Consider the following 13,889-nt stretch of genomic DNA (forward strand, 5'->3'; position numbering starts at 1 on the left):
AAGCCTTTGGTATCGATCTACACGATATACTTCCCCAATCTGACTCGGCTAGAGCTAAAAGTGAGTAATTATCTTGAGATGGTCATTACGCTTCCTCACCTTGCTGGAACTAAAGTCGTGTACCACACTACTTCGTATTACAGCAGTGGATTCCCCGTGTCTTACCTTATGTGGTAGTTGTTCGTTTGCCAGCTCGAACAGTAGCTCACCTTGATTAGGCGGTACTTAGCCTAGATCTAGCATAGCACATGGCCATGTGTGAGGCCATTAGGAATCCCAAGTGTTGTTCGTCCATCCCATCATTGCTACCCTTATTTTAGTTTGTTCCTTGGTAGGCTCCATCGCGACACCCCGGTATACGCTACAGCAACACTTTACTCTTGCTGTGGCTTCCTGTCAATTTTGAGTGACCCAACAACTTGGCAGCCTTGCTGCATGTTCTTTTGCTGTTTTGGGAGTTTTTTTTTTTTTTTTCTTTTTTTTTTTTTTTTTCTCTATAACCTCTTCTTCGGGACCACGTTCCATTGCGAGTTCACGATCGGCCCGTTTTTATTGTTTAATGACGTGGTGATTCTAGGATCTCCGCAGGCCAAGGCAGCGCTTCTCCCCTTCCCCGCTCCGGGGTTGCTGCTCAACATGGCCCGGCGCTGCCCGGGTGGACTGTCCAACCAATCCCGATGGGCAGTAGACTGGGAATGCGCACAGCACAGCGGCTCATTACTTGGGCGACTTGGGTGGGTTCTGGAGTACCTTCTCCGCATTCCTACCCTACCCACCATGAATGAGTAAGGTACGTTGTCAAGGTTGTATTTTGGATACTAAGAAGTGTGTCTGTTGGGATTTGTAGGTCAAGGTATGCTGTACGGTGTACCACACACACACACTATGGTTGCCCACATGTCTTATACCTCATGCTGCATTAGGCACCTTGTTTACAATTGGCAAGATGTGCGGAGAAGGTGCGACCCCAACGCCGGTCGGTTGCCCGCATTTATATTTTATTTCATTTTTATTTTACATTTAATTGATTTTATTTATGGCTTTCCTATTTTTCGTGTCTTGATTTTTTTCTTTTTCGCCGGGTGATCGACAGACCGCCGAACCACATACCCTGGTGACCTTATTTCATTATGTCAAGCAAGACACAAGACAGGATGAACCGGCTCCACGGGAACGGTCATGGGCGGAACGCAGTGAATAAATACTAAAGACGGATGGATATATTAAGGATGCGCTCCCCCATCCCACGCATCCGCCCCGCCGCTGCACCCCTTCTTCTGCACCTCCGCCCGCCTTCCTCCTGCCCCGGCTTTCTAATCGCAGTTGGGTTTTTTTTCTTCTGCTGTTGGTGCTGCTGGTTTTGAGCTCGGACTGGGAACACGCGTCCTTGTCCCCTCACATTCACATCGTCGCACCACTTCATCCCCCTCCAGCAAGCCATTGACGACCACAGATGCGTTTCTCCGGGATCGTCGCCACGCTGTTGGCAGGTGCCGGCGTGTCTGCCCACCCTGGCGACTACTCAAAGGTATGAGAAACAAAAACAAACCCCAAGTATCACGACTCGGGAACCTTTACATTGCCCCTTGTTTTGCGTACCCCATGCTCAGTTTTGTTGGCACTCTTTACAGGAGAGCCTATGGCCTTCTGATCAGGTTGTGGTAGGGTTTTGCTTTGCCTGTTCTGTAACTCTGCCTACACGATTCTGAAGCGATTGGCCTAATCTGAGGGCAATGTCTCTTGTACCGTTCTGCCGTTGCAAAAACACCCCTCGACATTGTCATGTTTCTGGTTCCTATCATACGTGCCATCAAACAAAATAGTGCTAACTAGACATAGCTTGAGCGTCGGGCCTTGGCCACATCGGAACCACACTACCCTCAGCCATGGATGAACCCAGACGCAGATGGGTGGCAAGAGGCCTATGTCAAAGCAAAGGACTTCGTCTCGCAGATGACCCTGCTCGAAAAAGTTAACCTGACAACCGGCGTAGGGTAGGTCAAGTCCTTGTTCATCCTGCCTCCCCGAAGGCAACCGTCACCCCAAGAAACTGTAGGAGATATTGACTTTTGGTACTTGTGTTTGCAGCTGGGCAAGCGATCTATGTGTTGGCAACGTTGGTGCCGTCCCCCGCCTGGGTCTCCGAAGCCTCTGTCTGCAGGACTCTCCCACCGGTGTCCGTTTCGCCGATTGGGTCTCGGTCTTTCCTGCTGGTATCACTACCGGTGCCACGTTCGATAAGGGACTGATGTACCGCCGTGGATATGCTATGGGCCAAGAAGCCAAGGACAAAGGCATCAACGTCCTTCTTGGTCCCGTTGCTGGAGGAATTGGCCGCGTGGCTGCTGGTAAGCCTTTGCTCCATACACTGGCCACTGGCGGTATAAAGAGAGTTCTTTTACATAGCTAACTCTGGCATTATAGGTGGACGAGCGTGGGAGTCGTTCGGCGCTGATCCAGTGCTTACCGGATATGGTATGATCGAGACAATCAAGGGTATCCAGGACACGGGCGTCATTGCCACCGCCAAACATCTCATCGGCAACGAGCAAGGTACGTCTATCGGTTGACCGCTTTTGACCAGACAAGACGTCTAGGATAAGCCCCAGATCTCAACATCCATTGACTAACATCCAACGGCATCCAACAGAGCATTTCCGCCAGGTTGGTGAAGAGCGAGGCCGTGGTGTCAACATCAGCGAGTCACTCTCCTCCAATATTGATGACAAGACTATGCACGAGTTGTACCTATGGTAAGTTCAAAACTGCATTGAGAGGATTGGAATAGTGCCTGGCTGACATGACCATACAGGCCTTTTGCAGATGCAGTGCGCGCCGGTGTCGGCTCGGTCATGTGCTCTTACACGCAGATCAACAACTCTTACGGTTGCCAGAACAGCAAGCTCCTCAACGGTCTGCTCAAGGACGAGCTTGGCTTCCAGGTGAGTGGCGACGCAGATTCAAGACAAGATATTTATGAAGAGTTGCATGAGATCTAACCCGCTATTTACAGGGATTCGTCATGTCTGACTGGCAGGCTCAACACACTGGCGCGGCCAGCGCTGCGGCCGGTCTTGATATGTCAATGGTCAGTCAAAGCCCACAAGTTCCAGTGCACAACAGCCAACGATGCTAACATTTCTCGAATCAAAGCCTGGTGATACCGAATTCAACACCGGTCTTAGCTTCTGGGGAACCAACTTGACCCTGGCTGTCGTCAACGGAACTGTTGCCGAATGGCGCATCGACGACATGGCGATGCGAATCATGGCCGCCTTCTTCAAGGTTGGCAACACGCTGGATCAGCCAGAAATCAACTTCAGCTCGTGGACCAAGAACACCTTCGGCCCCCTTCACTCGTCATCCGGGAATAGGATCCAGCAGGTTAACCAGCATGTCGACGTCCGTCGCGACCATGGCAACTTGATTCGCGAGGTTGCCGCCAAGGGAACCGTGCTTCTCAAGAACACCAACAACGCGCTCCCGCTCAACAAGCCCAAGTTCCTGGCCGTCATTGGCGACGATGCCGGTTCCAACCCGCGCGGCCCCAATGGTTGTTCAGACCGTGGCTGCCTCCAAGGAACTTTGGGTATGGCCTGGGGTTCTGGCACAGCTGACTTCCCCTATCTCATCACTCCCGACGCAGCTCTCCAAGCTCAGGCCATCGAAGATAACACACGCTATGAGAGCATCTTGAGCAACTATGCCACGGCACAGACCCAAGCTCTTGTCAGCCAAGCCCACGCAACCGCCATCGTCTTTGTTGCTGCTTCTTCGGGAGAAGGCTGTGAGTCTCCATCCTTGTTTACCCATCACACCATGTTGTAAGGCAACATTTGACTAACAATCTCTGCCTTGCACCAGACATCGACTTTGATGGAAACAAGGGAGACCGCAACAACTTGACCCTTTGGTATGACGGTGACTCGCTGGTCAAGAACGTTAGCTCTGTGTGCAACAACACCATCGTCGTCATTCACTCTACCGGCCCGACCATCCTGACCGAGTGGTACGATAACCCCAACGTTACTGCTATCGTCTGGGCAGGTGTTCCGGGACAGGAGTCCGGCCGTGCCATCACCGACGTCCTCTACGGCCGCGTCAACCCCGCTGGCCGCTCGCCCTTCACCTGGGGCAAGACCCGCGAGAGCTACGGCACAGATGTCCTGTACACTCCCAACAACGGCAACGAGGCACCGCAGCAGGACTACACCGAGGGCGTCTTCATCGACTACCGCCACTTTGACAAGCAGAAGGACGAGCCCGTCTACGAATTCGGCCACGGCTTGAGCTACACGACCTTTGAGTACTCCAACATCCGCGTCGAGAAGGCCCAGGCTAGTGAATACAAGCCCACGACCGGCCAGACCATCCCGGCTCCTGTCTTAGGCGCCAACGTCTCCAAGGACCTTTCCGAGTACACATTCCCATCCGACCAATTCCCGCACATCTACCTCTTCATCTACCCATACCTGAACACCAGCGCCTCGGGCAAGGAAGCCTCGCAGGATCCCCACTATGGCGGCACGGCCGAGCAGTTCCTGCCTCCCAAGGCCCTCGACGGCTCGCCCCAGCCCCTGCTCCGCTCCTCGGGCAAGAACTCGCCCGGCGGCAACCGCCAGCTCTACGACACCTTGTACACCGTCACGGCGACCATCACCAACACCGGCAAGATCGTGGGCGAGGAGGTGCCGCAGCTGTACGTGTCGCACGGCGGTCCTGAAGACCCGCCCGTCGTCCTCCGGGGCTTCGAGCGCATCCGTCTTGACCCCGGTCAGAGCGGTACCTTCAAGGTTGACCTTACCAGGAGGGACGTGAGCAACTGGGACGTCAACGTCCAGGACTGGGTCATTACCGAGTACCCCAAGAAGGTGTTTGTCGGAAGCAGCAGCAGGAAGCTCCACCTGAGTGCAGACCTGAACTGAGTTCTTGTAAAAACCAAAAGCCGCGAGTGCCGGCTAGTAGTAATGTGGTTTTATAAAATCTACAAAAGCACATAGTTGATAATCTAGTATAAATTGAACACGCCATTTTAGGTTGAATGATTGTGTCTTTTTTAAAAGCGATTGCATGTATTTCGTTGCACCGCTTTCAGAGTGACGGAACTGGACGGTGTTGAGTGGGAATGCGTTTGCTCCTTTGGAATGCTTCACCCTCCCTAGATGTGAGCATATCCTCGCATAGCCACGCACATTTGTAATTCAGAAGCCCAAGACATAGGAGACAAAAACAAAAGGAAGAAAAAATATCTTTTTTTTTTTTTTCTCCGCTTGAGAGAACACAGTACCTCGAGGGAAATAAAACAACAGATGGCTGGCCAGTCTGGGGTAGAAAGAAACAAGAGAAACGAAAAAAAAGCGATCAAACACAAGTCAGGGTGCAAATCGAAAGTGACGGAAATCTGATAATCATGGCATTTGTAGACTACATAATGCACCTGTTTGCCAGCCCATTCCAAAAACAGCAAGCACCGACAACAACGACACCGACATCAGCAGCAGTTCCGATTCTCAACTTGAAATCATCAATCGTCGAAAGAGACAACATTACGCACGAAAACTTTCAAGCAACCCAAACTTCTCCATCACTCCTCACTTTGGTCCTAGGCGTCGTCCTCCCCATCATTCTCACCTCGACCATCGTCAGCTGGTATGCGCTAGAAAACGTGATGAACGGGAAGGACAAGGCCGAAAAAAAGAAAAGGAAGAAGAGCCAGGGTGGTCCTGCCCGGTCGACAGTTGAGCACGACACCGTACCACCGCCTCGCGATGACAACAACGCTGGCGGGAGGAATCCCAGAAGCAGCAACGACAGCAAAATCGACAAGACTCCAGATGACCCCAGCAGGTGCTCTGAGACGGGCAAGCTGAAGCCATCCATCCCAATCCCGAAACCGTTTCCCGTCCCGTGGCTGCCGATTTTCATCCCACCTCTGGACGCGGCGGATGATGTTGCCGCCAACCATAACCGCCAAGGATCCACGGACCCGGCGCCGAATCGTCCTCATCCGTCAACCGCAATCTTGAGGCTCCTCGGCAAGACGCGCTATTTTATCCCGCAGCTGGACGAGCAGGTCGTCGGGCCGAGAATGGTGCGCCAAAGCCTGGCGGACTGGGAGTTGGCTCTACGTGCCAGCGGGGTCGGCGGCCCAGCGCTTCCCCGGCCTCTGCCGATCATGTCTTCCAGGATGAGGGATGCGTTTGTGTATTGTGATTTCTGTGAGCTGACGTGGCTCGTGGGGGAAGATGACTGCCATGGGTCGGGCGGTCATCGAGTCCGGCATCCGGTCAGTTTTCTTTTTTTTATTTATTCTTTTTTTTTTTTTTTTGATTCCCGGAGAACCTCGAGTAGCAACACAAGCAACCTCCTGAATGGAATGCTAACATTTAACAAATCTCACATCCATCAACAGACGCATTATGCTTACGGCGGCCCAGACCGTCTGAAAAAGAAAAGACACTCTCATCAACCCGACAAACCTCTAGGGTCTCTTGTTGTACACGTCGCCGCGGGCTTTCCGAGCAAGGCGCCCAAGGTAAGCAAGAACGGCGTACCGGCCGAGATCGAGGCTCGCACCGCCATCTCGTTTGGCCGAGACTCGCAGTACAACCTAGTGGACACGTTCAAGGTGCTCAATGTAGCTTCGAGCAAGGAGATAGCCGAGCTACTGGCGGTGACGCACGCATTGGAGCTGATTGCGAGCGAGGTGCTTCCGGACCGCCGTGCAATGCTCATCCAGCACAGGGCCGACAAGAGGGCGACTACGATGAAGAAGGACATGGACAACGAGAGGCGGTATGCCGAGGAACGACGGAATGAGACCATGGGAAGGATCCGGCGTGTTGTATTCAAGACCATGGACCGGGTGAAAATGTCCGACGCAAAAATGTTCGACGTGGAGCGCGCCCAGTTCGATGATTTGGTCCGCGAGATGCTCTATCCGCAGGACTTGCTCAAGGAGCCAAACCTACGACGGCCGATCACCAGGAAGAACGTCGAGATAATCCTGGCGGCTATCGAGCGGAGGGTGAAGCTGACGAAGCCACTGTTCAGCTCCTCGGAGTGGGACATCATCCTGGACCACTTTCTGCCGCGCTTCGAGATCCTATGCAAGCGGCTCGATACCTACCACAACGGTCTCATCAAAGCAGCAACCGAGCAGCTGCGCAAGATGGCGTGCGATCTGCTGCTGAAAAACAAAATGAAGCTTGAAGAGATCGACGCCTGGTGCGAATTGAACGGTGACGGGCCAGGCAGGAATCTCAGAGACCTCGTGGCTCTGTGTATGACCTTTGAGAGTAACCCAACCGGCGAGGCAAACATGTACAAGAGCGACATCGTAAATGAACTCGCCCACGACGAGGCCCTTGTCGTTTCGATGCTTACATGTGCTGTCAGGGAAGCCTTGGGCCCGATGGCCTGGGAGCATCATTCAAAATACGACGTTGTGCGGGAATTTATGGTGAAGAATAGGGATAACCATACAAGCACTCCGCATGTTGCCACCTGTTTCATGAGGGACATGTGGTTGGACCCGATCAAAGGGGGCAAAATGGCGATGAAGGGAGACGACGGAGATAGTGATGGAAGTCTAGACACGAAGGCCTCCCTGACAACCTCGAGCGACAACAAACCCATAGTAGATGTGGTCCCTAAAGCGCAGAAGGCGCCCTCAGTCGGGCAGACATTCATGACACATATTCGGAAGGGAGTTGCTGCACTGACCATGTCGTCTCTGTCTTCACCTCCCCTGGAAGGCCAGGGCAAAGATGCTAGGCGCACGTGCTCAGCTCCCCCTCGTGCAGAGGGATCAGTGACCCGGGGAAAACCGGAAGGTGACGGAGATGATGCCCAATCTGGTCGGGTTCACGCCAAGACGCCGGGTCGGAGGATGCCAGGGCTAAGAATCATCATGGTGACGGATTCGCAGGACATGGTGGATAGCATCTGCAAGCATCAGGACGATTGGACAATCCACTTCAGGCCTGGTGGTCACGGAGACAAGAGGCTGGAAAGCATCCCGCAGGTCAAGAACCGTCATGGGGAGCCAGTTGGAAACAGGATGGATTGGTTGAGGCTGTGGGCGAGCGTGGCGAACTTAAACGTGCTGCACAACGTCAACGTTTGCTGGTATGCGGTGCCGCGAGCGATGAACGCGGAAGCCGTGGCCTTGTTGGCTGCGGAACCCAAGGAGGGCCATGAGTGAGTGAGAGGGGGGGGGCACGAGAGGTAGGATATGACGGCGCGATGGATTGATAATGAAAATTAACTTTGCTGAGCCGTTGGCCGCAAATTGCACCAATCTGGCTGAAGTAACGGTGCGGGGCAGCTCTGGGCAATGGAGGAAAGCACTTTCCAAAGCATTTGGGCTAGAGCAGACTGAACCGAGTCTTCATGGGTGTCACCTTCCCCTTATTCCCCTGCAGTTGGGCCGCCTTGTGTATCATGAGTGCTCTAGACTTTAGTGGGTACCAGGCAGTCAGATCCCGACGGCATTTTCAACGGCCCCATAATTAGCCGTTGAGGGCTTGGCGCATAGCATTTATGGTGGCGTGAGTAGTACTTAAAGTGCTACCTACTCCTTACTCAGTGGCAATCTCTGTATTTGATCCAGAATTGAGAGCACCGAATTTTCTAGATGGTGAGCAGTCAAGTACTTGCCCAGTGATGCGAGAATATTTATTTGACATGCATGACGTAGCACTATAGAAAAGGGCTTTCAAGGTGTGCGCCACGTACTTCGTAATGTATTGCTACAAGTTTTTCTACTTTCCCTGTAGGAGATTTGTATGAAGTACTTATTGTTTTCCATGGTATACAAACAGATGGGCACACACTCGCACGCAACACGCCATTGGAAGGCTGCCCGTTTTTAAAGTTATGGAGAAGACCAGGATTTACCGATTCAAAGTCTTCAAAGACAGTGCGAAACATACCCCAAATGTCCACAAAATACAAGGGCCCATGCCAGTTACAGTAAGTTTTGTCGCTGAATTCAACAAAGCATGAAGAGCAAATGCTCCCCGTCATGTTACCATCACGTCGACTGCCCCTCGCCAGATGGACTGAGCACCACACTGTACAATGACTCGCCATCATCCTTGTCAGGCGGTACTTGTTTTGCTGGTATTGGATCTGAAAAGTTCCGAGACCCATTTTCTCCTTTTTTTTATGATTTTTTTTTCTTCCTGCGGCAGTAATTTCCCTCTCCAGTCTTTGATACCCTCGCAAGAATGAACTCTATCCGACGCCTTTTGAGAGTTTGCGCTCCCAAGAATTCTGGCTAGGCATCCAAAAGGTAAAGAGGGTAGGTTTTTTGGACTAAATCTAGACGAGGTCCCCTTTTTTTTTTCCCGCACGACATCGTTCAGACTTTTTTTGTCTAACCAAAGACCTGGTGGATGGAAGCTCACTTGCATCCGGGCTCCTGCCTGCTCGCTGCCCTCGCTTGATTCAACCTCCACTCATTATCGATAAAAACGTTTCTGCACAACTACGTGTGGATTTTTCCTGATTCCTGTCAGACTCTTGCCCGCGTCACGGCCACGGAACGGCACGACACAACCCCAGGGCCCGTTCAAGGCGAGAAAATAGAAGAGAAGAGAAAAAGAGTCCCCTCACCTAGGTAAACAAAGCGGGTTTCGGTCCTTTTTGTGTCCTCTTTTCACTTTCAGGGTTAGGCGGAGTAGATTTGCCCTTTTTTTCCCCCTACCCTTTTGCCAACAAAACCTCTTCGAGACGGGGACCCGTCATCTAAGCACCTTGCAGCTCAGATACATACAGTACAGTGTACAGCCTACTTGTGATACAGCCCGAAAAGAAAAAAATTCAGTCTGCGGTGGAGCCCAAAGACAAGCTACGGTGCCCAAGGTGGTCGGGCCAGCATGCCGGCTTGTTACCGCTGCCGCTGCTCCCGCACCCGCCCGGCGCACACACGAGCCGCCAGCCCTGCAACGCGCTTAGGTGCCCCTTTTGCGTCATATCAGATTTCACAGTGGCCTCGAGACCAGACCAACGCTGCTGTGCTGCGTCTAACCGTGCCAAGCAATGGAAACGACGGGGCAGAGCAGTCTCGGGGAAGGGGGGGCCCAGCATCAACAGCAACAGCAGATCCCTCCATTGTTACCCCCTCCCCGGCCGCTGCCACTATCAGGTCCAACGATAACGAATGAAGACCCGGGCAGTTTGGACCCGCCTCGCAAGCCGATCAAGAAGCGTATCCGGAAGCCTAGAGGTCGTGGATTACGGACCAAGACCGGTTGGTAAGTTCTGTCGATCAATTTGTTTGTTCATGAGCATGACAAACGTCTCTTTCTTTGCCCCTTGTCTACGTTGTCTTTTTCCCCCCTTGTTATTCTTTGCCTGGTCCAAGGGACGGCCAGGTCCACTTCATCCTTCCGATCTGTATTTGTGCAACCTCATCTTATTGCAGCACTGATGTGACATGAACATACTGCAGCTTGACATGCCGAAAAAGGCACAAGAAATGTGACGAGAGGCGTGAGTCTGCTTGACCCTTGCATACGCAGCCTTGTTGGTACACTGCATTCTCACTACCACGACTAATGCGGGTTGTTACGTATCACGTTTAGTGCCAATATGCAGTCATTGTGCAACATCAAACCGCGACTGCGTCTGGCCCGATATTCAAGCCATAGATACGGTTGCTACATCAGCAGCAGCCGCCCCTCAGCTATCCTCCCCGACAGCCGGATCGGTTGATGGACATTCGGACAGACCCCCAACTAGCCACTCGAGCGTCATCCCGTCAGCAGCCTCGCAGTCAATGTACTCTCATCTTCCATCTTCATACCAAAAGGCTCGTTCCCACTCACAGTCTCAAGATGGCGATGCTCGTGGTTCGTATGGATCCATGGGCAGCTCTTCGCACAACTCTTCACCATCCGCCGGAATTGGTTACTCTCCCGACTCGGCTCCGACGAGACCAAGTCTTCCGCCGCCTGGGCCCGTGGCCCCGACTCTCGATTACAACTTCCCCAATGGTCCCATTCCAGATTCTCACAACATAGTGGATCCTGCATTGGCGGCCATGTATCCAAACATGAGACCTAAACCCCAGATACCAGAACCATATCCTACCCACAGACAAAGGAAATCCACCAGTGTATCGACAGCCAGTCCTCGCATTGCAGATCTCATCATCGACACTACCCAGACTATTCAGCACTCGCCTAAATCCCCAGAAACCGTCACTTCAGATGGAATGCTCAGCGCGGGTGTCGCCAGTACGAGGTGGCTTGACCTCCTCGCAGGTGACGCCGAAGAGGCCGACAGTGGGTTCTCACTCGGTCGTCGTAACAGCAAGTCGCAGCTGCCACCACACACTCTGAACGATGGAATGCGGCGCCTGAGCCAGGAAAGAATGGGACCTGGTGCCTCCAGAAGCGGCTTGAGGATATCCAACAGCCGGTGCGGCGTCATGGGCAGGCTAGACTGGGACATACCTGAGAGATACCCGTGGCAGGAGGCGACTGATATGGAGCTAACCTCGAACGAAGCTGCCCTGTTCCGCGCCTTTGCCGAGCGTTCGGCACTTTGGGTGAGTAAAGCTGGCCATTTGGTTTTCTGTTGTCTTGTCATCAGTTGCACGCACTACATGCTAACACAGCTTGGAACTCGATCGCAGCTAGACATATTCGATCCGTGGAAGCACTTTTCGACTTATGCAGTAAGGCTTGCCATGCGGAATGTTGGCTTGATGAAGGCCATACTGGCTCTCCAGGCCCGGTATGCGTCCATAGCTCAGCAAATGACTGCAAATCAAGACCCGAGGCCCGGGGATCATCACAGGGAAATGTTCATAACCGCAAACGTTGACCCAACAGATGCGGTGCAGTACTATCATGAAGCCTTGCACTATGTCTCGACGGCGCTTCAATACCATTCTTATGCCCACAGTGAGGAGTTATTGGGGACGGCTCTCGTCATTAGCACGTATGAGATGCTTGACGCGTTTAACTCGGCAGTGCCACACGAGCTGAACTCAGCCGTTTCAAACTGGCAGCGACATTTGAAGGGAGTCTTTTGGATCCAACGGTCCCAGGATGTCAATGGAGCGTCAGGAGGGTTGAGGCAATCAGTGTGGTGGGCCTGGCTGAGGCAAGACCTATGGGCGGCTTTCCGTGAAGGTAGACGGTGCCTGAGCTTTTGGCGTCCAGTTGTTGACTATCCCAACCTGACCCAGTGCGAGCTCGCTGACCGGGCCGTGTATCTGCTCAGTCAGGCAGTTAACTACTGCGCTGAGTCTGGGCCTGATAAGGACAAAGATCGCCCTGACTTGGTGGTCCGTCGAGCCGAGAGGGGCGAAGAGCTCATGGAAATGCTCGAGCGGTGGAAGTCTTTCCTTGGCGACGGCTTCCGGCCGCTGCTGACAGCCCCAGGAACCAGCTTGTCACCAATGAGCCACCATGACCATCTGACATCGGCATCTTCTGTCGGAGCTTTGTCGACGGGATCTCTTGCATTAAGATCGCCGGCCGAAGGTGGTCCCTCGCACGGATGGCAACCCATATGGATTCATCCGCCTCAATTCGCTGCTGCCATGCAGGTGTACAGCTTTGCAAAAATCCTCGTCACCCTGAACCGGCCCGCGACGGGTGACTTTGACGATCATACCAGAGCAGAGGTAGGTCACCAGTCATCCTTACCTTTTTTTTTTTTCACATAACCTCTTGCGACTCCCTTGAACAGGAACTTTTGACTGACAACCACATGTCATCCCTTGGGTGTTGTTCGTTTTACGTAGATTCTGAGTGAATCGGCAGCAACCATCTGCGGCATCGCCATGGAATTGAAAGACCAGAGCTGCCAGATCATGTCGGCAAAGTGTCTTTTTGGCGCAGGCCTCTGCGTCCAGCGACAAGTCGAGCAAGATACCATCATATCGCTCATCCAGGCCTGCGAGGCGAGGACTGGCTGGCCCATGGCCACACTGCAAAAAGAGCTGCGGAAAGAGTGGAGGCGAGGTGATGTAGAAATGAGGGATGTATGATGAGGGACGAAAAAAAGAAAATGAAACAGGAAAAAAAAAAAAATCGGGGAAGAGAAGACGGGAAGAATATTGCCAAGAGCGCGTTATCTTGCGTCAATATAGAAGAAGAGGTAGAAAAGGCCATGTAGATGGCCAAATGCATCGTTCCGCCAAGGACAAAGCCTGGGAGGGAGGCCAAACAGCCCGCGATGAGTCTCGTTGATACGAGTGCAATGACAATATGTGATGGAGATCAACCTCTGAAGTATGAATTGATAGCAGACGCGATTCGTCCTGAGACCTGGAGCTGGTTAAATAGCAAGAGAAAGGGAGAGGGCGAGAGCGGCGGAAGATATCAACCACTTTCTGCGCAAGGTGAGGCAAGCGAATCCTGGAACGAGGGGCGATATCGGATGTGATATACCGGACCCATCCTGGACCTGCCAACTCGACTGAGCTGCATACTTTTTGGGGCCATGACTCCGAGAATAGCCGCGTCTCGTGGACCAGGGTATTGAATTTTTTTTTCCTCTCTTTAGCGATCGGTTTTCCCCCTTTCCCGATCTCGTCTTTTTCCGCCGGCATTAAAATTGGGGTGGTGTAAAAAGAAAAAAAAAGGGAGAAAAAAAAAAGGGACCCGCGCTTCGCGCCAAAACTGACGACATGGGTCCCCCTTTCTTTTTCCGTTGGTTTTACTTCATTCTTGACCATTATTCACATACCAGTGGTAATTTTCCTACACCTCCCTGACTTGAGTAGATAGATATACTTTCTGCTCCCAAACAAGCTCACTACCATGGCTACTGTTCTGGAAAAAGCAAATTACAGACGTAAACAACACCCGCTAGGCCAGGGGAGATTGGTGGTCAAAATAATCCGACCTAAGAAAAAAAAAAAA

The 13,889-nt window shown here is 52.6% G+C and overlaps 2 protein-coding genes across 2 annotated transcripts; both read left to right on the plus strand.

Annotated features, from left to right (window-relative positions):
- Positions 1–1,453: 1,453 nt before the first annotated feature.
- Positions 1,454–4,925, plus strand: PpBr36_07609 (uncharacterized protein; the record flags this gene model as incomplete). The annotated part of the gene is made up of 9 exons (XM_029894745.1): positions 1,454–1,528; positions 1,840–1,994; positions 2,089–2,348; positions 2,425–2,553; positions 2,651–2,753; positions 2,813–2,942; positions 3,014–3,088; positions 3,154–3,787; positions 3,865–4,925. The coding sequence occupies 9 exons, from the start codon at positions 1,454–1,456 to the stop codon at positions 4,923–4,925; spliced, it is 2,622 nt and encodes an 873-aa protein (XP_029747917.1).
- A 485-nt stretch (positions 4,926–5,410) lies between these two features.
- On the plus strand, positions 5,411–13,012 carry PpBr36_07610 (uncharacterized protein; the record flags this gene model as incomplete). The annotated part of the gene is made up of 8 exons (XM_029894746.1): positions 5,411–6,286; positions 6,413–8,202; positions 8,826–8,976; positions 9,812–10,121; positions 10,154–10,262; positions 10,606–11,560; positions 11,648–12,646; positions 12,767–13,012. The coding sequence occupies 8 exons, from the start codon at positions 5,411–5,413 to the stop codon at positions 13,010–13,012; spliced, it is 5,436 nt and encodes a 1,811-aa protein (XP_029748516.1).
- Between the last annotated feature and the right edge of the window lie 877 nt (positions 13,013–13,889).

This window comes from Pyricularia pennisetigena, chromosome 1, assembly GCF_004337985.1.
Source record: "Pyricularia pennisetigena strain Br36 chromosome 1, whole genome shotgun sequence".
Taxonomy (NCBI): Eukaryota; Fungi; Ascomycota; class Sordariomycetes; order Magnaporthales; family Pyriculariaceae; genus Pyricularia; species Pyricularia pennisetigena.